The sequence below is a fragment of the Sycon ciliatum genome, chromosome 9 (assembly GCF_964019385.1).
Source record: "Sycon ciliatum chromosome 9, ocSycCili1.1, whole genome shotgun sequence".
Taxonomy (NCBI): Eukaryota; Metazoa; Porifera; class Calcarea; order Leucosolenida; family Sycettidae; genus Sycon; species Sycon ciliatum.
In genome coordinates, this window is record NC_088651.1 from 19,875,297 (window position 1) to 19,900,297 (window position 25,001).

At 46.0% G+C, this 25,001-nt stretch overlaps 3 protein-coding genes across 6 annotated transcripts in view; 2 read left to right on the forward strand and 1 right to left on the reverse strand.

The window, feature by feature from the left end:
* Positions 1-4,538: 4,538 nt before the first annotated feature.
* LOC135825364 (uncharacterized) lies at positions 4,539-12,296 on the forward strand. The gene is made up of 7 exons (XM_065338097.1): positions 4,539-4,862; positions 5,667-5,799; positions 7,504-7,824; positions 8,497-8,567; positions 9,781-9,947; positions 10,336-10,710; positions 10,996-12,296. The coding sequence occupies exons 1-7, from the start codon at positions 4,702-4,704 to the stop codon at positions 11,490-11,492; spliced, it is 1,725 nt and encodes a 574-aa protein (XP_065194169.1). The 5' UTR covers positions 4,539-4,701; the 3' UTR covers positions 11,493-12,296.
* Positions 12,297-15,207: 2,911 nt separating this feature from the next.
* LOC135825016 (uncharacterized) lies at positions 15,208-24,000 on the forward strand. 2 transcript variants are annotated; one of them, XM_065337749.1, is made up of 9 exons: positions 15,208-15,418; positions 15,959-16,109; positions 17,093-17,410; positions 18,159-18,229; positions 19,852-20,018; positions 20,460-20,543; positions 21,654-21,725; positions 22,259-22,438; positions 23,211-24,000. In XM_065337749.1, exons 1-9 carry the CDS (start codon positions 15,276-15,278, stop codon positions 23,702-23,704), a joined length of 1,680 nt encoding a protein of 559 aa, XP_065193821.1. In that variant the 5' UTR covers positions 15,208-15,275; the 3' UTR covers positions 23,705-24,000. The 2 variants fall into 2 exon arrangements, with proteins under 2 accessions (XP_065193821.1, XP_065193822.1); XM_065337750.1 differs by having other exon boundaries at positions 20,481-20,543.
* The window catches only part of LOC135825017 (tumor necrosis factor receptor superfamily member 16-like), a 112,174-nt gene continuing 111,073 nt past the window's right edge, over positions 23,901-25,001 (reverse strand). For all 3 annotated transcript variants that reach the window (XM_065337753.1, XM_065337751.1, XM_065337752.1), the window contains one exon: positions 23,901-24,589. In XM_065337753.1, the coding sequence (XP_065193825.1) occupies positions 24,522-24,589 (68 nt within the window). In that variant the 3' untranslated portion in view covers positions 23,901-24,521. The remainder of the gene's footprint in view (positions 24,590-25,001) is intronic.

Genomic DNA, 25,001 nt, shown 5'->3' on the forward strand with positions numbered 1-25,001 from the left:
TGGAGGATGATGATGGGGATGAACAGGATGGTCAGGAGGAAAGCAAGGGTGAGCGGGAGCAGGAAGTGGAGGATGAGAGTGATACGGACGAGGAGGAGTTCGACATCGACAAGAGCAAGTCTGCCATCTACAGGCATTTGGTGTCCAGTCCGGATTGTCGTAAGTTGTTTGACGATTCCTGGTTTAGTGTTATTTGTCGCGCGCGTTTCTTTAAGCAGTTGCAGGTGTTGGAAGCTGTATATATTCGCACACGTGACCCTGTTCTATGCAAGCAAAAAGAAAATGTTGTAGCACTCACACTTTTTAAATAATACACACTCACCAGTTTTTGTTCACACGCACTCACAGCTGCCACATTCATCTACTGCTACCATTCTCAGATACACTGCAAAGGTTCACACTACACGCGTTATGCATAACCGCTAGCTGTGCTGCATTCTCACGCTTCTTTTCATGTTACTCTAGCTATATAACTGGTTGTTTTAGTGATTCTTGCTATGTGACGATGTTCCACTGATGATGGTCACACGAAAACGTTCTGGAATTGTTTCATTTTAATTGTTTATACATGATTATGAGTGCACAATTGATATTTTTCATTGCTATTATTATTATTATTATTATTATTATTATTATTATTATTATTATTATTATTATTATTGATAATCCTAGCACTAAGGTAATAACAGGAAAAACTGCGAAAGCAATTAACGAACTTGTAAGGACTACTAGTATACTGTGACACAAGATATGACACCATGGCCAACCAGAGCCAAACCGACAGGACAAGGCTCTGGTTGGCCATGGTGTCATATCTTGTGTCACAGTATACTAGTAGTCCTTACAAGTTCGTTAATTGCTTTCGCAGTTTTTCCTGTTATTACCTTAGTGCTAGGATTATCATTTTCATAGGTGTTGTTTCTTCTCACTCCATTATTATTATTATTATTATTATTATTATTATAATTATTATTATTATTATTAGACACAATCTCATAGCATGTGACAAGCATAGCTAATGCAGTGACAGAATCCCCTGAGACAAGGGCGTTGAGCCAGCCACGGCAATAGTAAGCTAGGAAAACAAAGCAAATATGAGTTAAAGCAGAAAATGAATGGAAAATTACAAAGAAAAACGATTAACGGAAGTGAGCACTATCAAAATTCGTGCATCACCCAGGTATTCGAGAATGTTCTTCGATGATAATTATTGCGTCTAGTTCAGTTGTGATAGTAGATCTTTAAACTGACAAATAGAAGAACAAGTTTTCAGACCGTATGGTAATGATAACCAATGAGAGTAGCCGGAAAACAAAGGGGACTTTAGATACTGGGCTGACTTAACAAGAGGCAGGGTGAGCGCGTTACGGGTTGAGCTTGTCGAAAACCAATTGTACTTCATCATGTGTGAAGGGGTTTTATGAAGAAATATCTTATGAACCAGTGTACAGAGATGGTGCTTATGACGAACGGAGAGAGGAGAAGTGTGTGCAAGTCGATAAAGGGCATCCGAAGGAAAACATCGATCCTTGTTGTAAAGAATTTTAAGTATAAATCTATGGTGGACTTCTAATTGGCTCAGAGTTGTGTCAGAAAGGCCACACCAAGCGGTATCGCAAAAGTCGAATATAGGGAGAATATAGCACTGATAAAATAATAGTTTACACTGGATGGGCAAATGAGTGCAATGTGGTTGTAGTACCCCTAAGGCTGAACTGGTTCGCTTGCATACACAGTTGACATGTGCAGCCCAAGAGAGTTTGCAGTCAAACATCACACCTAGATGTTTGTGCTGAGTAACAACACGGATAGGCATAGTCGAGTCAGGGAAGAATAATGGTTGATCAGGAGGGGATGAAGAAATATACATGGCTTCTGTCTTGTCTAAATTGGGCTGGAGTTTCCACGTTTGCATCCACATGACAGTGCTGTTGATGCGATGCTGCATGGCAAGGAGTAATTGTGCAGGGGAGGAATCAGAACAGATAAGGCCAGTGTCATCCGCATACAAACTAACATCGGGGACAACTGAAGGTAGGTCATTAACGTAAAGCAAGAATAACAAAGGACCCAGAATGGAACCTTGGGGCACTCCAGACGTTGCAGGGAGGGGATCAGACAAGAAATAGAACAAGCAAACAGCCTGAGAACGAGCAGACAGATACGAGGATATCCAACGCAAGGCAGCATCCTCCACCCGGAAGGTGACCTTCAACTTGGCAAGTAAGCCACGATGCCAAACGGTGTCGAATGCCTTAGCCAAGTCGAAAAACACCATTCCCACGTGCTTCCCACAGTTCCTCTTTGTCGCTATGTCTTGGACAAGTCGAGTCACCTGGTATTGAGTTGAGTCACCACGGCAGAATCCCGACTGAGCTTGTGAGAGAGCCGGAACGATGTGCAGGTAGAGGGAATCGAATACAATACGCTCACAAAGTTTGGAAACTGTGCGCAGCAGAGAGATGGGGCGGTAGTTTGCCGGGCAAGCACGGGAGCCTTTATTCTTGTAAAGCGGTGTCACGATGGCGGATTTCCAATCCTGTGGGAATGTACCAGTTCGAAATGACATATTAAAAATAATGGCGAGAGGATAGACTATTGATGGTGCAAGAGACTGCAGCACTTCATTCGGGATCCCATCTGAGCCGGGAGACTTTCCACATTTCAGGCGCTTCAGATATTTCCGAACTTGAAACGTAGTGACAGTGATTGTACGGAACGGAACAGATATGAAAGGCGACTGGGACAAAGGGGGAATGCGCCACGAAGGATCATCAGGTAGCCCAAATGAGGTGAACTGAGTGTTCAGAACATCAGCTATGCTCTTGGGGGACGTGGCGACCGTACCGTCGGATGCTATCATCGTTTGGGGCATGACACGGCCGGAAGTGTGCCGCTGTGCTCGCACAAACTGAAAGAGTGTAGGTCGATTCGGTGACGTTAGTGATGCTTGGATGGAGCGTATATATTGACGATGTGCTTGCCGAGACAGGTGCTTTACATCATTCCTTTGTCGGTTATAAGCTGCATGATTTACTGCTGTCGGATATTTTTTGTACACACTGTATAGATCACGCTTGCGTTTTACAGCAGACCTGAGCTCAGCAGTAACCCATGGTGGAGATTGCATGCGGGGTCGTGGAGATGTCACAGTATGGGTGGCTCCGAATGAAGTGAGGTGCCTACGGAAGGCGGACTGGAGCTCACAATCAAAGTGATGAAGTGCGTCATTAACATCAGTGTACGAGTTCAGAGAGGACCAGTTGTAGCCAGTGGAAGCAGGTGAATGTGACCCTCCTCACTCTATGACATTCACCTGCTTCCACGCCTTCATTTCACTCACCTTTTGTAGTAGCTCACACCGTCGGAACACTCTCACATCTTTTCTTCTAATTTCTTTCGTCTTCTCTCCCACTCTAGTTTTTTTCACACCTCACCTTGTATACTCCCCACTATCCTATAACCTATAAGTAGTTTGTTTCTCCGTATAGCCTCTATTGTGAGACGATTTTTCCCTGATGATAGTCTCAAGAAAATCGATTAGGAACAACCATTTTAGATACATGTATTCTCATTCATCATTTTGTAATGTCCGCTTCAGTTACACTATTGATCGCGTTTTCATTCTGATGTGATTAAATTATGATGTCATCACCCATTCGCATGTGCATGTGGCTACCCGAGTACCCACCCAGTACATTATTACTGTTGCGTGAGGGGGCGGCATCCTAGCCTGGCTACATGCACGTGTTGATAATAATCTTTATCTTCATTCTCCTGATGATGGGTCAGGCCCGACATTTTGATTTAGTACATGACTGTATACATAACACTGCTGCAATCGTTTTCACGATGAAACAGTTGACAGATGCGTGGAACCCATTATTGGGGAGACATGCGACCTGTATTATTATTACCACATGTAAAATAGAATCGCAATAAAGAAACCGTCTTAGAGTTAACTGACGCACATCGCATGGTTGTGCGAACAGACAAGTGACGCAAATGAGAACAGTGTTGTAGAAGGCCGCGCGCTGCACAACCCCAAATATGGATGCGGCAAGCGTTTGCAGTCCACAGTTACCCGTCATCATTATGCGACGGACTGCCAGCAAGAGTAGCATGCATATCAACAGCATGAACAAGAACATTTCACGAACTGTCATACATGCACAGTCAGTCATTGCATCCAAACAAAGGACCAAAAAAGTGTTTCTTGCGTAAACACGTTCATTCTTTTTTCGATTATTAATAATTGTTCGTGTGTCCACGTATGTAAGACGTGAACAAAGCTTAAAGAACACACCCTGTCAGAAAATCACTAGTACATGTACTTGTATTTGAAAAGACGGTACAAGCAAATGCGTAGAAACAACATTGATTTTAGGCTGCGACTATTTCAACGGTAAAAATCAGGTGATTCCCCAGGTACATTTATACGGACACGAAAGATGCTTGACCAGCGGACCTGTCATCCTTAAACTAGAGGCCACGTCAAACCCCCCGAGCAGAGGGGTAAAGGCGGAGCGGAGCGTTCATTACCTTGATTTTCACCATACAACGAAGCTAAACGTCTCTCTTCGAGGAAAGAAGTGTAACCTTGCCTGTTGTATATACAGTTATTTTGTGTTAGTTTGTTGGTGTTATGTGCTGACAAAGAGTATAGCATTACTAAACGCTGCTATTGTCTTCGGCGGGAAGATGAGCAATTCGGGGCTCTTTCATCGGGAGATAGGGTCTGCGGTGATGGCTAGGGATGGTGAGGAGGACACAGACTGTAGTGCAGCGTCTATACCGGTATGGGGTGAGCAACAACAGATGCAGAAGTACCAGCATAGCGCTGAAGAAGAAGGAGCCACGCCGTAAGTGTGTTGACGAAGAGATGCATTTGCCTGTTGCGCTGTCGATGTAGCGTTCTCAGGACGCTGGATCTGAATGCAGTGCAACACAGCAAAACATCTATTGGAGTATTGCCTTTGGTTCTCATAATGAATGCATGGCTGGCGATGAAACAAAACCACCAACATTGTGATTATCAACTTGGCGTCATTACACTTCGCAACGGTTTACTTGCTTGGAGTAAAGCATGACTTTCGTCGCTCTCCAACCAATCTGTTCGGCCCAAAGCGACCTCCATTGGCTAGACGTTGTTCTGCTAGATTTTCTAGCATTCAACCCGCATGCTTTCGTCGCCACAGCCACGGTCGAATAGTCGTGCCTTCCTCGTCCATCTACGTGTCCAGAATGCCAAGACTAAGGCAACTCTGCTTTGTGCGGCCACTACGCGTGGACGGTGGAGTGTACGTCGCGGTTATACACGTATTATGCATGTAGCGACCAAGGTGTTCACGTCTACGTCGCGGTTATACACGTATTATGCATGTAGCGACCAAGGTTTTCACGGCGATCAAAGACGTAAAGAGTAGTTAGAACAAGATTTTTCTTTTTTCCATTGATTTCAACACTCGACAACAGTCGATCAAAAAGCGGTTTCCTGTGATCAAACTGATTTGCTGAGAAGCACGAAAAGTATTACTGGTACTTCAAGGTATTATTGAAAACAAATAACCGTTTTTAGGAGTACGTACATGTGGTGTACCACGCTTTCCTGAGTAAAAATATTTCGCTTCCGTTGGTCGTTTTGTTGTCTTCTTCCAACGCTATAGAGACCATAGTCAAAAGCAGTACGTACGTCCTGACGAGGCGGTTGGTCACAGATGCCAGAAACGTCGTGGACAGTACCACCGGTATGGCTGGAGCACGATAAATGGCAGGAAGAAGCGCAAGAAGCAACAACAGGTGAGACAAAATTATTTCAAATAGTCATTTTTCTCATCGCGAGTTTCTGCAGGCTGAAATACCATTATTTTAGGCTCACCAGTTGCTCTATGCTCTTTATATTTGTACTGTTTGACCCTAATGATGAGCCATGCGGGAAAAGTTGGCGAGCCTGAATGAAGTGATATTTGCACGAGAAAAATCCTGTTTGCATGCTTGCATTGAAGATTATTTGAAGTAGTATTGAACTACCACCACCAGCACCACCAGTTACTAAACAATCAGTTCATGCGATAACATTTATTTATTTATTTCTGCACCTCGTGGCATGTCAAGACAGCCAAGCACGACACTGACCGTCTGTACTGACGTTCTACAACTAACTGGCTAGCAGTTCTAGCATATCTTGAATGCGCACTCCAACAGCCTTCCAACTAATTAGGGTTCACGGATTGGCATGCTAGCGTCGCCAGCTACATCATGCACGTGACAGGCGCGTGCATATACTGTCCCACACAATCGGTCAGTGCTCAAATCGCATTTTCCCATCAATATCACTCACTTTCAACTCTACGGGATTCATTACGGTTGGCTCAAACTGCCTGAATTTTTGAATCCACACGCACGAAAGACGTTCCAAGACTTCCACCGTTTGTATTTTTTCAAACGAGTTCCGGGTTTTCCAGTAACTTTGGCCAAAGTTCGGCTAAAAAAACAGGGGGAGCCGTTGCGTTTCCGTAAAATACTGAACGGTAGAAGGATAGCCAAGGTCGAGAGCAAAACAACAAGCCATTATTTGTCAAAATCGAACAAGAAACGGCTCAGCGCATCTATTTTCCGTGCACGCGCGCGCGTACTTTGCCCGACAAGGTGTGGAGAATTTCTGAAGAAGAAGAAAAACAAGAGCAGCAGCGCTCGGAACAGCCGTGCTGGATACTTCCAATCCCGACGATGGAGCGTGTTGGCTGTCGTGAGCTGCTGAAACGACCATGACATTTCTTTTTCTTTGTATACCCTACATATCTTGACGTGCCCTAGCTCAGTTTCGGCCTCTTTAAAGGAAGAATATTTTCTTCCATGGCATCAGCGGCCAAACAGCAAGAAGAGCAACAGATCGAGATTTGCAGGGCAAACAAAGGATGCGTGCAGCTACATCTAGTCAGGTTCGATGCAGCTGCGCTTTGCCAGAACCTCAGCAGATAAGAAAAGACGACAGAGTGTCTCAGATGAAACTGGATCTTTCGCCAAGACCGCCACCGCCGCCATCATCAAGTCCAGGTCAGTCAGAAAAATGCAAAGCCCGAGTGAAGTGAAGCCACTGAAGCCAAGGAAAAATTCGAAAAGTACGCTCTCCGGCTAGACTTCGAGTCGATATTTTTTTACTTCGATAGGCGCTGTCGCGGCCTGTACTGGCTGTAGCGCGCGTCCATAATCCAAAATGGAGGCGCACGTGACGGGTGCTTTTAGTGGCAAGCCGTGAACCCTAAACTTGGAAGATTCTTATTTTAAAAATAACGCGAGGAGGGGAAGATTGTTATCATTGATTTTTAAGTTTGCAATTTAATTTTGCGAATCCGTAGAAAACGCCTGGTACCCAATGATAATAATAATACCTAAAAGGTTTGTCATGGCGTATGGTGTATGGTGTATGACACTTGATCAACGAAAGGGTTGGGATATTATTATGAAATGGTTTATCTTCTTTTCTGACTCGGTTTCTTCCAGGCGAAGCGTGCCCACAGCGTGAGAGGATTCGTTGTTGGCCACCTCCTCCTTGCAATGCTGATTGGCACGACTTCTGCCAATCTGCAGCGCTTCACGTTCCCCCCGTCCCGTCGCGTGCTGCTGATGGAGGGGATGTATGACCGATATTCAGCAAAGGAATTTTCCTGTGCCGTGTGTCCCGCCGGCTTCCAGTACAAGAAAGCCTGCACGCGGTTCACTCAGCAATCATGTCAGCCGTGTCCATTGGGTTATGTCCAGCCCAATGTGACAATAAACGAAAAGTGCGTTCTGTGCCGCGAATCCTCCACAGCTTGCCCACAGGTAGGGAAATGTGGTGGCTGCATCGCCAATTTTTAGATCTGCATGCACCTGCACTCCCTGCAGTCAATAATATTGAACATTGTGCTTGTACGTGTGAGGGCATGCGCACACTTGTGTGTGTTTGTGTATGTATGTGTTTGTGCGTGTGTGCCAGCAAATCTGGTTGGTGGGTACAGATATGTCAGATAGTATTGGGTCTGTTGCCAACAGGCTCGGCTGCTTGAAGGTGTATTGTTGTATCTGCCACCTCTTTTGGTTTAACGGTTCATATACTTTCTATTTGAAGTATACAGATCTGTTGAGCATGGACTGCCTCTGGCTAGATTAACTCTTGTGTAATCACTGGGGGCTAGTGAAGATTAGTTCAGATCCACTCTGATTTAGCCACCCACACTAGTACCAAGACTAGTATTACCCTCACTGTGTGTGTATGTGCGTGTGTGTGTGTGTGTGTGTGTGTGTGTGTGTGTGTGTGTGTGCGTGCGTGCGTGCGTGTGTGTATGCAACTTTGTGTTAAAACATGTTATCCAGAAATGCAAGACATTTTGGGTTACCCACAAAAACTTCTGCTGTATCATCAATGATCTGAAAGCAGACCATAGACTGATCTTTAATAATCATCACTTGTTGCATTCCTCCTTTGATTGGTGCTTCTGTCTTTGTGCAATTCAGGGGTACATATACCGGAACTGCACAGCAACACGGCACGGTGGATGCGAGAAGTCGATATGCCAGGATGGATAGTAAGATTGTTTTAAACTCTAAATTCAATTTTGGTATTCAATCACCCAACCGGCAAGAATTTGGCAATGTTTGGAACTTATTAAATTTGCGATCCATACAACCGGTTACAATGAGCTCCGCTGAGGAGACTAAGTCTTGACATGGTTGAATAAGCCAGATGTTCAGAGATTTGGCAGTACCGTAATACCTGGTGGTGGGTCTGATCTACTCACCTCCCACCGTTTAGGCGCTGCATCTGCGCCTTTGATCCTAGAGGGTGGTGGCGTTCCCACGGCGGATGCGGAAAACTCGGCTTTCAGCCGAGTTTCACGCGAACCGTGAAATTTATTTAATTTATTTTAATACCTGTAACTAGAGATGACCGTGCCTAGTGTCCAGCCTGGTACTACAGACCACTTCGCCAGGGACGGACAGTCTCACATTCATATTACGGTTGTGCGGTGAAAATCTCTAACTAAGGACCACCGGCCACTAAAGACCGCTTTCTCTGGCACCAAGGTGTGGTCGTTAGTCATATGTTTTACTGTATTAGGCACCCTCACCCTACCTTGTTTGTGCACTCTTTACGCTCACTGTCTTGGTCACCTGCCATCATGCAAAGCTTACTGTCTTGGTTACCTGCCCTCGTGCAAAGCTCACTGGCATGGTTACCTGCCCACATGGAAAGCTTACTGTCATGGTTACCTGCCCACATGCAAAACTCACCGTCATGGTTACCTGCCCTCATGCAAAGCTCACTGTCATGGTTACCTACCCTCATGCAAAGCTCACTGTCATGGTTTCCTTCCCTCATGCAAAGCTCACTGTCTTGGTTACCTGCCCTCATGCAAAACTCACTGGCATGGTTACCTGCCCTCATGCAAAGCTCACAGTCATGGTTACCTGCCTTCATGCAAAGCTCACTGTCTTGGTTACCTGCCCTCATGCAAAGCTCACTGTCTTGGTTACCTGCCCGCATGCAAAGCTCACAGTCATGGTTACCTGCCTTCATGCAAAACTCGCTGTGTTTCTCGCAGTTAGTGTACTTACGAGTTTGATGTTTTGAGTCAGTTTTAAACATTGTTTTCTGTTCACTGGAATTCATTACGACTGGTCAACCAGAAACTCTGAGCTGTGTTGACGAGTTCTCACTGGGTCAAAATGAAATGAGGAACCGATTTATTATCGCCTCAAAGCGAACTACCTTTGTTTTGAATCGTTCTGTTGTTATAGTTACGGGTTGGATTTATCGCACACCATCCCTAATCACTGCCGACCGTGCAGTGTGGAGTGCTCAGTTGACGGCCGCTGGGAAATGGTCCCGTGTCTCTACACCGATCGCCAGTGTTCATACAGAAAGTTGCCGATTCTGGCCATGCCGGATATTGTCCCAACACCGAGTACGTATTATAATATGTCCTGCTTACTGCGCATTATTTCTTAGTCGGGTATGAAATCTTTATTTATAGGAGACAATACCTTCAATATTATGACTATTTCAGCTAAGTCTGTGCTGAGTAGATGTAAATGGTTTTGAATGAGCCCTGGCTCCAATCTTATGGCACGAACAGCCTAGTGACATGATAATCTTGCACGAAATGTGCAGCTCCAGGAGATTTTAGTGCTTGCTTATGCCACATCACGTAATGCTGAAACTAGTGGATCTGCTTCAGGCAATTGTAACATATATTGTGAACGACGGTTTTCCAATGCATGGATTAAAATTAAGCAGTGTGTGCGCCTGGGTGTCTAACTTTATATCATCTTCACTTTGGTGTCTTACTGCAGAGCTGACAGCAGAGGCAACAACACCAACCCAAGTCAGTTCAAATCATGCACATACTAAGATCGCCACAAGCAGTCAAGGGACGACTCGGCCTAGGGAAATTCCCACCAGGCCTAGGGCAAGCACAACTCCGATTAGGACAACTGCCACTAGGCCCACCACAACTGAACCAGGCAACAAAGCCAGAGACTGGTTCATTCATCGTCCGTCCTTTAACGACTCGAGCCGTGGTTCGGGGAACGGCACCGTGTACACCAAGGCCGAACGTGAATTGACGAAACGAAACGCGTTATTATATCAGTTGGTGATTGGGTCACTGTCTGTTGTGGCAATAGTACAAGGAACCTGCCTAGTAATTACTAGGTGTAATAAGAGAGGTGAGGATCTTGTTCTCTGTGTTTCATATTCTGCAGGCGTACACGTACGGAAATATACTTGTGAAATGTCTGAACTGGCGTATTTTTAAAGAAAAGATACAGTTGAATTGCGTCACTCCAACAAAATGGAAAGTTCTTGAACAAGCTCAATGCTGCATTTTGTGAGATTCCAATTTGATGGAAATAGGTGATTGCATCCCCATGAAACAGACACCACAACTTCCTTAGTTACTCATAGGTTAAATGTCGCTGTGTCTTTTTCTTGCGTTTCACTATGTTCTGCAGGAGGGAGGATTATAGAAAGTGCAGCCAGCAGCCGCACGAGCGTCAGATTCCACAGTCCACCTGTAGGAGCTGCAAGCGCTGGTGTCCAGAGCGTGTCCATAGGCATTGAACCGGAGGATCTATCTGTGAGAGACGCAGGTAGACTCATTTGCCAGCCAGTGAACCAGTCTTCGGGAGACTTCACTACGGTTCATTTCGCAGATGGAAGAGATCTACTCGGCAAAAACTGGAACACAGCTGATCCGGAAGGAGATACACTGGTGACCTGTCCATACGAATGCGGCCAGAACTTGCCACCTTCTAGCAAGTCGCTCGACCATAGGCAAGGAACAGCCACACATGAGTCAACTGAAGGCATAGGTTGCGCTTTGCTTCACGATGGCCAGACGACACATCCAAGTCCGCCACAAGCTCAAACGCCGACTGCACAATCACAGCAAGGTGATACCCATTCGACGGAGACAGGCGACGGTGACTGTCGAGAATCCGCTGTTTAAGTGTGATTAGTGATGGAGTTTGTTAGGCTGTGTGCGGGAGCTCAGTTTCCTTCCAGGAGTCGTGTGCGGAGGTGTTTTAACGGCAGATCATCTTTCCTGTCAGCCACGTGTAGATCATGGCACAAAGTGACCTCATGAAAAGCAACATCACCCACACTTCCCTGTCATGCATCATCGGCGTTTGGAAATCACGGTTTCCCGCACTACCGACTCCTCAACAGCGAGCCAGTGCCAAAACTCATCACCTTGTTCTTGTACCTCCACGTCAACCATTTCAGATTTGCTGACGCCTTTTTCGCCGCGAGGACATATCGATTTCAACGGACTACCCACAATATAGCAGTGTAATTGGAGATTTTTGATTCATTCACGCCTGTGATTTGGTCATCATACTGCTATGCACTCTTCTACCCCTGCATGTTTGAATTTCCATCTCTTTACATGTATGTAGTCTTTTAGCTGAGCACTTCTCTCCTCACTTTCCGTTTTTTGCCAGCAGTGAAGAGGAATATTAGCATGCCAGTGTACATGCATGTCTTTCATATCATTGGACTCTGCCCTAGATGTGTTTATGTTGTAGTTCAATCCTTCGCATTTCCCCTCTCAATCAATATGTACATGTACATGGTGCTTATCAAAATATGTTAGTTTTGCCGCATGAAATGGGTGACCCATCTATGCTTGCATACATGACTGTATAATATATAGCCTGAGGTGGAGCATGACGTTTACATGATGGAGATGGATGTGACTTGTGAATCCAAACCTACGCACACATTATGCAATGTACAGTAAAACCTCCAACTAACGACCACCGTGACTAGCGACCAGCCTGGTACTACAGACCACCGTGACTAGCGACCAGCCTGGTACTACAGACCACCGTGACTAGCGACCAGCCTGGTACTGCAGACCACCGTGACTAGCGACCAGCCTGGTACTACAGTCTACAGACCACTTTGCCAGGCATGGACTGTCTCACATTCATACCTGGTTGTGCGGTGCAAACCTCTAACCAAGGACCACCTGCCACTAAAGACCGCTTTCTCTGGCCCCAAGGGGTGGTCGTTAGTTACAGGTTTTACTGTATGTCATTTCAATTTCGTGCTACTTTACTCACACGGAAAACGTGTATACGGTTAGGGCAGTTACATGACCGTCGTGTTGGGAGACGTACGCCCTCTGCGACGTACGCCCTCTTCCCTGAATCAATTGTGAGGTCTGCATTTGACACTACCGGTAGTATCAGGTATGGCCCAAGTCGTCGCCGGCCGATACGATTGTCTTTGTTCGGTGTGCTCCTAAACACGTCTTGTCATTGAACATCTCGGGTCATTTCGACTTGCGAATTCAAATACACACAGCCAACCAACGTCAGGTGATGCGGTGGCGAATCCGGCTGACTTCAATTATTATTTACTACTGTAATTATTTACTCACTAGAATCAATGCTTAAAGGCTCCATTATGCAGCTCTCTACGCACCATTTTCTGGGGCGAGCTGTCGGTGAAAAGGAGGGCAGTGGCGATGAATGGTTCGCAATTGTGGTTAGAATTGTTTGCAGCGAGATGGAACCAGTGATGTTTGCGTGCTCTGCCTGGTGCATATCGACATGCCTTAGGCATGTGCGTCAACCATAATCTAGACTCCAGTGTTTAGACCCTGTCACCTGCGCTCCTTCTGTTGACGGCACTACTTCTGCATGCTGTTGACGCGGCTGCTGCAGTTCTGCTACGGCTCTTGCAGTCTTGGTGGAGCTGATGCTGTTTCTGCGGCTGTTGGTGTTCCTGTTGCTGTTCTTGAGCTCATTCCGCGTGTGGGGCTGTTGCTGGTCGTGGTACATGTACATCTTGAAGCGGTGGTGCTGTGCTTAGTTAAAAATTATTGATACTTAATTAATGTTGACCAAATAGGGCCTCCTTTACCGGCAAACAGAATACAATTGACAATGGCATGGCGAATGATTAGAACACAACACCAAAAAATGAAAACAATTGTATGTGTGAAAAAACGCAAAAAAACGAGAGAAAATTGATACTTTCTTGCGGTGCATCAGTCATTAACGACTGATATTGTGTACGTACCGTAAAACTGTCGTAACTCCATCGATTTATGGTAGAAATGGTGGAGTGAACTGTAATTGCGTATTTTCACGCGTTCAGTGGCACCTCAAAGGGGTTAATGCAGTATGCTCTAGTGGGGCTTCCAGAAACTGATATACTTCTCTGGTGTAGCGGCTGATCTACAAGGCGAGCGAGCACGGAGTGAGGAGTGATAAGTATGGCAAAAGGAAATTTATTTACTGACACATTCAATGACGACACACTTACAATGACATCACCCCCTCCCCCCCCCCCCCCCCCCCACACACACACACGTCTTTTTCTATTACTTGGCTATGTTTCCGTTGGCGTTAGGGTTCACAGCTCTGTGTTTCCCATTTCTTAATTTCATGGTAAACACACTTTGCCTGGTTATATACATGTATTCTCAGCTTTGAAAGATGATCATTCATCTACAGGTGCACTATGGTGAGTTTATAGGCACTGGCTTGCTGGTCTGTGATCTACCATTTGGGGTGTATGAAATCTGACAGCTCTCCCCTCCCCCTCACTGCCCCTTCCTGCACGCCTATGACGGTTACCCAGTTCCTGGCCAGACAGAGGGCGTGAATTTTATCACTTGGACACATACAAGTACAATAATTATTATACAGTAAAACCTGTAAATAAAGACCACCGTGACTAGCGACCAGCCTGGTACTACCGACCACTTCACTAGGCACGGACGGTCTCACATTCAAAATGCACTGTGACTAGCGACTACCTGCTGAACGCGACCAGCGACCGCCTTTTCTTGTGCCAAAGACAACTTTGGACCCGTAACTAGCGACCGCGATGTAGGAAATCAAATGCTGCTCGAAGCTCCTTCTTGAAATTTTGCTGATTTTCCCAAGGTCCTGAAAGGAATCTTTCGATACTACAGCTGAACAAATGAACGCAGGTCATTTTGACTGTGCAGTCGGTGTGGACTGCGCTGCACCTGTCAAAGTTTCAAGCCCTGTGAAGAATAAACATGATAGGAAACGTCTTGGAGAGTGTATTGTACTTGTATATAGCACTTGGCGCCGTCCCATGCTCCTCCTATAGGTGTTTCCTCCCTACATCTTACATTGTAATCGTACCTCTTTTTTTGGCAAAGGACAGGACCGTAAACCACGCTTCATGCTTCTACACCTATTCAGCATGATTATTTAGCCTAATCTGTGGTGCTTGAGCTTAGTTTGTGACTCTCCCGAGACCAAATTGCATGAGAGCGACTGACATTACGTCATTTGCTGCCATTATGACATGAAGCAGGGTGGAGAAGAGTTCTTAGGTGAGAAAATATGCGGAGCCTGAGATGCCTACTTCGTATGGAAGTGCATGCATAAACGTTGCGTGTTGTGTTTCTTACTGATCCTAGTACATGCGCAGATTCATGCCGCGAACCTGTCCCAGCAATGCCATGCATTCGATCGCGGCATGCGCAGATATATGGGATGTGCGTGGGCATCCTCACGAACTAAACGCTTCATCTTGGCAATGCCACAGAGCGATGTGTCAGTACAGGAGAAGGTAATTTCCCCCGTTTCCCGCAGATATCATGTTTCTAGTCAGCTTTGTAATCTACAGAGATGAATAAAAGATCAGAGCATCTTCTTTTCTTTGTCATTTCGTCCTTCTTGTTCTAGAGGTAGGTTAGACATTCTGTGCCCAGTTATAGGCAGGGATAGCAAAGTGCATGGATATATTACTAGGGAAAATATTCTACACGGAAAGTTTACCAGTTATCATTTCTCCAGAGATACACGTAGACCAGGACTACAAGAAAGAGAGCGTCGAGCAGAACAAGCAAAAGCCTCGCGCGCCGGCTGAGCCGCTCAGGTAAGGCACGGGATATAGGAAGTTCAATCATTGGTGTATGTCGTCCATGTCTGCTAACGCGGTGGAGCGCAAGCAGCTCCTGCCATGCCATCGATATTCAAGTGCGGCTGGCCATTAGAGGAATAGAGCGAACCAGAGCGAACCGCAGACAATGGAGCAATGCGCAACATCACACCACCAAGAGAGTATTACATTACGGGGTATTGCCTTCCCCATGTACTCAGAGTAGACGGCAATTACTGAGAACGAAACGAGTTGTTAGTACCTCGTAAGTCGGGAGCTCATTCAATCCGGAATTGAAGGGGATAGAAAACTTGTTCGCGAATAGGGCATTCAACAAAGGGCAGTTTTCCAGGATTCACGGCATCTAACTGCTCGTTCCTATCTATGTACTCTGAATTACTCAATACATGTACAACCCGATGAAGAGAGCTATGTGCCGCATCTTCATTGAGCGCACCAGAGTAGAATGCGATAACTGAGCGTTTGTCAAGTGACTCCATGTCTGCTTTCTTGTTTCCCATTGTCTATGCTACTCAGAGTCGAGCGGCACCGCATTCGCATGGACGAAGCTATGGGCGACAGGCGTTGCAAACGACAGAGCCAGTGGAGCAGGAGACAGAATGATTGGAGCGGACCTGGAAGCGGAGGCGGTGGAAGTGCGTGCCTACGACAGGGAACTGCTATACTGGTAATACATGTACATATTCTGAATTCGCTTCGTGCTGAGCACTCGCTCTTTGTGGCTCGAGGCGATTCTATCGTTGTACACATGATAGTGTCTTTGTAGAACTCAAGGCCTTTCTTTCCATGACGCTGCTCATGCTCAGCACATGCTCGAAACGCAATTCGACAATGGCATTCAATACGAGTCTACTATCTCACCAGTACTGAACACACTCGCTGAAGAGTAGCCCTTTCTAAAGATACTCGCCACCTTTTTCGCAACTTTTTTGTCGTTTCGGAAGAAATCGCAACATTCGCAACCTTCTTCATTTTCACAAACATTTTGCTTCGGAACTTTCCCGCAACCATGAGCAGAATAGCGCCCTGGAGGAGACCATTGATGTGTCCGTGATTCTACGCTTCGATAAAAAGTGCCAAAACCTTTGCATCAAAAATAGTCAGACAAGTGTAGTTCTCGTACCTGTGCTTATGTGGCAGTACTGAGCAATGCCGCTATGTCATGAATATGTGTACAACAAAAAGGACGATGACGCATTCCGAGTCTGTTCATTTTCCTATACAGTCGTGTAGCTAACATGTTTTACTCTGTGAACATACAAACATCGCTTTTTGAAGCGCTGTTATCCATGCCCTTTTGCTTTTCGAATCTCTCATTTTCCCTTTTCGAGTGATACAAAAAAAAGGTTTCGATGTTTGTATGTTTGCGAAATGGCTTGCAAGAGAATTTTGAACGGTCTCTTCTTGACAAACAAAGACTCCTGGCACAGTGTGGAGAATGATTGGCGGTAGGGCCATGCCTAGTCAGGGTCTAATTTCAGTTTTCTTTGACGTTTTTCATTCCCACCACACACAAACTATTCAAAATTTGCTCTACTACTGTGCATGTTGTTGCATCTCGTTCTGCGTCGGAAGATGACTTGGAGCTGGAAGACATCCTCGTTTTGGTGTGCGTATTTTCTCCTTGTATATTGAACTGCCCCTGAGCAGGCGTGGGCCGCAGCAGCATCACTGGTCATGCTCGGCATTGTTACTCCCAGTACTGCCACCATACACCTGGCCAATCTAACCCTACCAGCAGGCCACTCCGTAAAAGCCTTGGTCCACGTGCCAAAGGATCGCTACGGCTATACGTTTCTGGATTGCAAGCCATGTGATGTCGGCTTCGAGTACGATACGCCATGCAATGGCTCGCAGCAGCAGACGTGCAAGCCGTGCGATCCAGGATTCGTGCAGGAGTTTGTCACGGTCAACGTGAAATGCGTGCCTTGCCGACAGGCACTGCCTCCTATTGGTGGGTGCCCAAAGGTGAGTGTTGAAGCCCAGACTAGACCTGGGAACTAGTAGATACCTCATTCGCATTGATTTCTTCTGGAATCTGAAGCTACAGCAGCGCATAGTCTGTACATGTCAGGTGAGTAAGAAGGTGTGCCCCATTGGTACGGCAATGTCCTGCAACCCTCGTCCGATAAAAGCCGGTTTGGAAATCTGGGCCGAAAAAAGCACATTATTTTATTCCGTACAGATTACAAGGCGAAATTATTGGTGCCTGCTGAGTACAAGTAGTATGTGTAGGGCGGGTACCCCTTTCACCACCTCCATCACCCGAAAAATCATTTTTTACGCAAAACAGGGTGCCCGGTTTTTTTAACCCCATAAATACTACTACTACTACTACTAAAAAAATGTGGTACGATCAATAATACCCCTTTTTTCGGGCTGGGGCATGTGCCTACTCCAGAACCCGCCCCCGACACATACTACTCTGCACTGGTTCCGACACCCCTGCGTGCACCTGTGCAGGCTACTCGATCAGGACCTTTTGCAATAATGCTGCATGCAATAGATCCATGTCTTGCACTAGCAGCAGGTGAACATAAGACAAAATTCCCAAGATGGCCCTTGTCTTCCAAGACCGCCTCTTTAAATGTTATCACATGCTTCTCCTTTCTGCCGATTGTAAAGCCTTGACCTCACTAGTAACAATGGTCTCTGCCTTCTTTCAATTGAACACAATGCTCTTTCTGTTTCCTTTTGTCATGTCCTCCCATCCCAGGATCACAAGTGGTGGAACTGCACTGGGACACGCCAGGCCCAATGTATACACACACTATGTGACGATGGATTGTAAGTCTGGTTATTCTGCTCAGTGACCCATGATGATAATAATTATCATGCAGAAACTATAATAATTTTGGAAAATGAGACTGTCACAACTGGGATAAGAACCAGGGACCCTCGTATATGGCCGGGGATGCTCTACCACTATCATAACTGGTTTGTGGTCTTGTAAATAGTAAAATAAATTGTTGCAGCCACTTAGGCAAGAATTGTTATGATAAGGAAGTTGGTTGCTCCCTGCCCTGGAGCTTGCATTTTCCTGCCTACTTGACTTCACACCTGACTGACTCAAGACTGCCATCCAGAGCATACTGAAGTACGAGAATTCCATCAAAACTTTGATATGGTGGAGCGGCGGGAGATCACCACTCCACAGTTGAGCTTGAGTTAGGGACCGGCGGATTCTGCTCGAAGAGGTTCGCAGATTCTGCTCGAAAAGGCAGTGAAATTTGAGAACCATACAAACCTTATGGCGGGCAATTCCTCGAATTCTGCTCCATTTTTTTAGTGTTGAAACGATCTCACCGGGTACTCATTAGCTCGCTCGCCAGAAACTCGGCTCAATTGTGCGACCAGCTCGTTTGCACTAACGAACACCGTACACCGTACTCCGTACACATGGCAGTACATGTCGACCGCTGACCTCGGGGAGTTGTAAAATATGTTCCGACTCCCTGGTCGATCGAGAGTCCAGTCCCGCGCAACGTGAAAATCACTCGCAGTGACTGTATGCCTGCACGACATTTCAGTTGTTTCAGTTGTCGTTGCAGCTTTGGTGGATTCTACTGACGTCTTGTTCCGCAACTGCTGACCTGTCGCAGGATATGCTTCGGTCACCTCTCCATTCGAGTGAAAGTTACGCTCAGTCGTTTGGAAGTTTCCTCCCGCGATGCAGCGAAGACCGTGGCTACTTGCAATCTTTGCAAAACGGTCTATTTTTACAAAGGCTACTCAACGATGGCGCTGACAAGACATCTCGACACCAAACAGCAGTCCGAAGTGAAGCAGCCGCAATCCCAAATGCCGGCGGTGATTATTTGAACCAGCTGAAAAAATTGAACTTAGAAAAAAATGTGTTCACAAAATCATATTTGCCACATCAGTGAAACTCGTTAGCTCGCTTGATAGCTTGCTCATTAGTGGAACTGATCGCTCGTTTGTTGCAGATACGCTCATTTCAACACTAATTATTTTTTTATCCACATACCAAACATGACATGAAACTTACCAGAAAAAGTACCAAATTCTGCCAATTTTTCTGCCGGCAGAATCCGCCAGACCCTAGCTTGGGCAATGTTCATATTCTGCAGCTACAGGACCTTTGTGGGCACATACCGTCATACGGTTGTATTGTTAGTTGTTCTTTCATTGAATGGTGTGATTTCATCACTCTTTCTTGTGTCCCAGTCTCTGCCATTCTGTATTTTTTAAATCTCCTTTTGTTCCTTCTAACTCTTTCTATGTCTCTCTGTCTACCTGTCTTATTCTATCTCTATCTATCGATCAATCTATCTATCTTTTTCTTTTCTCTCTCCTTCTTCTACCTGTCTCTGACTGACACTCTCTCACCCTGCCTGCTTTATTCCACTTGATTCCCCACCTCCATATCCTTGCCATCCCATCTACAGCTACGCACCTAATGATACGTCCCTCCAGGGATTCCATAAGTCGATCTGTACCAAGTGCAGCGCTCCGTGCCAAGCCAGGGGTCTTTACCAGGTTGGGGACTGCATTTACGAAGACTATAAATGCTCATACTTCCCGGTGCAAAATCTGGCAAGGACTTCAGAGCCAGGTAGGTAACTGCATCACTATGGGTTTCACTTCGGATAAATGTGCTATAAACTACCGGCCCTTTGCCAGCCCTAGACAGGCGCGTAACCCGCATGGGGAAAGGGGGGAGGTGGGTGGGGAGGAGGGAGATGCGGAAAACTCGAGTCTGATGCGAACCGTGAAATGTGTTGAAAGAATACGTCGGTTATCCGGACCCGAAGTTAGGGGCACTTCTGTCTACCTTGCACCCTTTTGGCAAGTTCCAGTGGACGTGACACTACTCTTTTGTCACTTTTATGGGACTAATGGCATCATAATATCTATGGCCTTTCCCATCAAAATGTATGTGTGGTTCAGAGTTACGGGTTGCACCCGTTCCAGGGTATTGCATTTTGACCATAAATGGTACCATTTTTTTTTGCTAGTTTCGATTAACCATTCGCTGCATCTGATGTTTTCTCAGGACGTTCTTCATATCCTTCAGCCAGCGTCACTTCACATGCAAGTCCATCAGTGCCGCCGGTTACTACGACAACAAGCGAAGAAGGTAATTTCACAACTCTGTATGTTGTTGGATGTGCATGTACAAATGTTATATCTTGTAAGACTCGGATGGAGAGCCAAGGATCAAATTTAAAATTAAAAATTAAAATTTCACGGTTCGCGTGAGACTCGGCTGGAAGCCGGGCTTTCCGCATCCGTAGGAACGCCACCAACCTTCAAGGATCATGCCGCAGATGCAGCTCCTAAAGCGGTGGGAGGTGAGTAGATCAGCTCATCAGCAAGTGGTCAAAGACCGAAAATCCCATTCTCTGCATCCATGTTTTCCTCGAGCCAGGCCTTGAGTTCCCAATTAACTGTGGGTCGCAGCACGGCTGGAAAAGATCCTTCCGCTTCCAAGCAGGACTTGAACCTGGCACCCTCTGTTTCTCAATCATGATCTTAGACCATCCCACTATGCCTGCCTGCAAATTTAGAAGAAAGGACCAAAAAGAAAAGAAATGACCAACATGTTACATGTTATGCGTAGAATCTGTTGAATGTCAGTATCACATCAGTCAGTGTTGTATTAGCTATTGTACCTTCTGACTACACAACATCTTGCTTATAACTGTTAAGCGCGATTCACAGAAGCTTTTTTGCGATGCGACACGCAATACGACAGCCGCGAAGCTGGGAAATCCCCAAATCGCAGCCGCCTCACAACTGCTGCAACTGGGCCATCGCAGAAGTTGAGCTTGGCTCAACTTTCGCGATGTGACAAGCGATTTGGCGTACGATTTTGACCTTTTCTACAGCAAAGTTGTACAAAGGTTCAAGAGTTGCCTATTAATTTGTACCAAACGAAGTGAATACCGTGGTGACATACCCACCTGCATTGAACTTCGCGCCAAATTAGCAAGGCGTTGTCGCATCGCTGACTTCTTCTGGAATGGTATTTCGCGAGTTCGCATCGCACACGTTCGTCGCAGATCACGTCGCATCGCGTGTCGCATCGCAAAAAAAGCTTCTGAGAATCCCGCTTAAGTGTTGGACACCAACTATGGTTAACAAGTAACATTTTGGTCCTGTCTTTTAAATTTGTATCTTGAAATTTTTTCTACGAATGGCCAGGTTTCTCAGTTCAATTTTGTGTCACCTGTGTTGCCGCCTGCAGTTGTATCTACTAACGCTACCATGTCCACTCCACCTCAACCGCCCTGTACTCCTCTTCACGGTTGGACTAAAGGTAAAACATGCAGGCGCCGGTAAAACGGGTGAAATCTGGACCTTTTTCCTCATTACATTTGGGCGATGTAGTGCTGTATCACCTTGTACTCCAGCGGTTGTACATCGCGTGCTGTCAGGCAGCATTGTGGCACACACAACACATGTAACATACACTTGGGAATATCCTATGCTAGTGCATAGGATATTCCCAAGTGTATGTTAGAGACATGCATTCCACAAAGTACTTGGATTGACACAGAAAATCCCTACATGTTGACGTGCGACACAAATATGTATGTTAACAGGTGGGCCGGGTTGGAAGGCAGGATTTGATAATCCAGCACCCTTGTTTATCCAGCAGAAAATGCCATTGCAAAAGGTGCCGGATTAGAGAGGGACGACTGTACTTGACTCACGCGATCGGATTCCAGTGATCAGAACCGTGCACTTATCAAACATGAATGTATATGACTTGTTGTTGATGTGAAGACACACTGACTTTAACATAATTATATGTTTCTTGTCTATGGTCTCTGTGTTGTCTTAATTTAGAAAATTCCGCAAGCAGCTCTTCTGAACATGTGCCATCTGAAGCTGCCGTTAACAACGAGCACTCCTGGACACCAACCGAGAAAGCGCTAACTGCTGTTTGCTGCACCATGGCCACAGTGATTGTGGGTCTCGTTATTTTTATTATCGCACAGTGGCGGACGAACAAGAAGAAGAAGGATGGTAAGTGGACTGTGATTGTGTTGTGATTATAATTATAGGGCTTAAGGTGCTGCAGTGCCACTGGAACAGAGAATCATTATATGTGACCGGTCTAGTCTATTGGAGTGAGATCCGTCTTTGATGTATTATTGAAAAATGGATGAAATATGTGCTTGAGCAGCCAAATGCAGTACGGGACTTTTTCGTGCACACTTGTTACATAAGAATAGCAAGCCGAGACTTTTGATTGACGCTATATGCCGGCGCTCTGGGTTAACTTACATGCTTGAATTATATAATCACACATGATACGGGAGGGGGGGGGGGATGATGGCTGATTTATGTCCTAGTGCGTAGCTCGAGGTAAAGCACCATATCCCAAGGGCCGTGGTCCCGCAGGTTATGGTGTGTGAGTGCATGTAGTGTCCTTAGCAATGATCCCATGTGGTCTTTGTGTGCTGGGGTACTGCCACGTTACCGAGGCACTGCCCTGCAGGCATGCTCTGGTACAAAACTGGCACCAGCGCACGCAGTATGCCTGGGGTCATTCCTAATGAGCAGGGGAGCTGTACCCGGGCATTATAGACTGATAATGCCCGAGTACGGTGCTACTGCGATCGGCCAAATACTAGCATCGACCTGACAACATGCACATGACATATTTGAGCTCAAAATAATGGCCTGGAGGGGGGGGGGGGGGTAGTGGGATTCAGTCCTATACCTGACAACATGTAGGAAAATCCATTTAGAACAGAGTGTTTCCCATTGACTTTGGTTCTCCATTCTCCTGCAGGAAGGCAAACAGGACAAGCTGACGAACTCGAAGGAACTGTGCCCAGTGCGCAGTCAGTGTCGCAGTCAATGTTCCGAGAAACCCTGGAAGCGGGCAATATCCAGGAACTCGGAGCTCAGTACCAGGAAGGTACAACAGCACAAGAGGATTTCCCACGGGAAGAGACCCAGGCAGCTGGTGATCTGCCAGGTCCAGCCATTAATCGAAGAACAAACACCAGGATGAATACGGGCGTCCCATCACAGCCTCACCACCCTAGCTCTGCAAGGGTGGTGGTACCTGTGTACGAGAGCGACATACCTACCTCGTCTGGTGAGATGACGACTGACAGTGAAGCAGACCGTGCAAGTGAAACACCGGACGACGACCCTCTGCCTCGGGATAGCCCTGTGCCGGGGCTCCGGTCATACCAGGGAGATGCCCAGGGAGCCACAACTCTAACCGGTGCTAGGACCGCGCCACAAAATGTTCCAATCCAGAATACAGCTGTATAGAGCGCTGCTGTGCCCAAAGTTAGGGCAACTTAACATTCATTTCATTAGGCAATACTGTACGGAATATTCTAGCACAGATTTATCTTGGTGTGATGATGTCATGTGTTACCCAGGCAGACCCCACTGAATAGTTTTTCATCGGGTACAATTTACTCAATCATAGGGTTTAACCAGTATAACCAATAGTCATGGGCAATAGTATTGGTAATGATTGTTACCAAAATATTTTTTATTTGAATCGCAATGAAGAGACCATTTTTTTTAAAGTTTGGAGTAGCGATGTGACGTTTTCTAAATGTGTAAGTGGCTGCGTTGGAGTTGGCAGACAATTAGAAAAAAATGTTATCAAAAGAATCACAAGAAATCCACAATCTACGCACAGCGGCTCATTTTGATAGCACAATTTATCTTAAGGATCTGTCAGTGACTACTTCGGATAGATGTAGTCAAACAGTACATGTTACATGTTCTCAAATGAAATGAATGGTGGTTATGGGCAATGTGTGATGCACATACATGTAGGCCCTTGGAGTGAGGCTTGGGGTGAGTAGGGATACTGAAATGACAACCAGTGAATACTCTCAACTAGGAAGAAATCCTATACTGCAGCAAATGCATGTTATCTAAGCAGGCAAGGTGTGCAGCAATGGGACGGCGCGAGGGGGGGGGGGGGAGGGTTACAGTGGCCACTGGACAGGTGCGTCTATCAGGCTAAACACAAAATTAATAATATATACAGTATGTTTATGTGCTGGTTCAAGGCAATACAAAAAAACCGCTAGAAAACTATATACAAAACTAAACTTTCCGGTAACAGTTACCGGTATGGGTCAACGCCTTGACAGACAGCGATGGTTGTTACCTTAGGCCCTGGATCGACAACAGCTGAGTATAAGAAGAGAACAAGAATGCGTAAAAGACAAGTATACCAGTTAGTTGTCTGCCGGCATGCTCTAAATGCACATGTTAGTCCTATACAGTGCTTTCGGGTCCATGATCAATATTTATTCTCCCTTGACTGACTCGCGACTCCCATCCGGAGCACACGAGAAGTCCATCAAACCGCCAACTCGACAAATCTACAAAAAACCCATGTAGGGAGCAACACACTCTTCCCCTGCTATCGCCAAAGTCGCACCAACCTCTTCTTCACACGATCAATTTAGACGTGTAAATTCATGTACAAAAGAACGAGCAGTTGCTGTTTCGTGACTCTGAGTTTCACGAACTCAATCGATGATCAGATGAAAATTTACACTGACGTGCCCTGAGAGTACTGCTACATACTATGTAATTT

Bases quoted from the DNA above. Each gene is read 5' to 3' on its own strand.
- LOC135825364 (XM_065338097.1), top strand. From the start codon at position 4,702: ATGAGCAATTCGGGGCTCTTTCATCGGGAGATAGGGTCTGCGGTGATG. The intron at 4,863-5,666 runs GTAAGTGTGTTG...CCAACGCTATAG, and splicing joins GAAGAAGAAGGAGCCACGCC to AGACCATAGTCAAAAGCAGT. The intron at 7,825-8,496 runs GTAGGGAAATGT...TGTGCAATTCAG, and splicing joins CCTCCACAGCTTGCCCACAG to GGGTACATATACCGGAACTG.
- LOC135825016 (XM_065337749.1), top strand. From the start codon at position 15,276: ATGGATATATTACTAGGGAAAATATTCTACACGGAAAGTTTACCAGTT. The intron at 20,019-20,459 runs GTAGGTAACTGC...ATGTTTTCTCAG, and splicing joins GGCAAGGACTTCAGAGCCAG to GACGTTCTTCATATCCTTCA. The intron at 20,544-21,653 runs GTAATTTCACAA...TGCCGCCTGCAG, and splicing joins TACGACAACAAGCGAAGAAG to TTGTATCTACTAACGCTACC.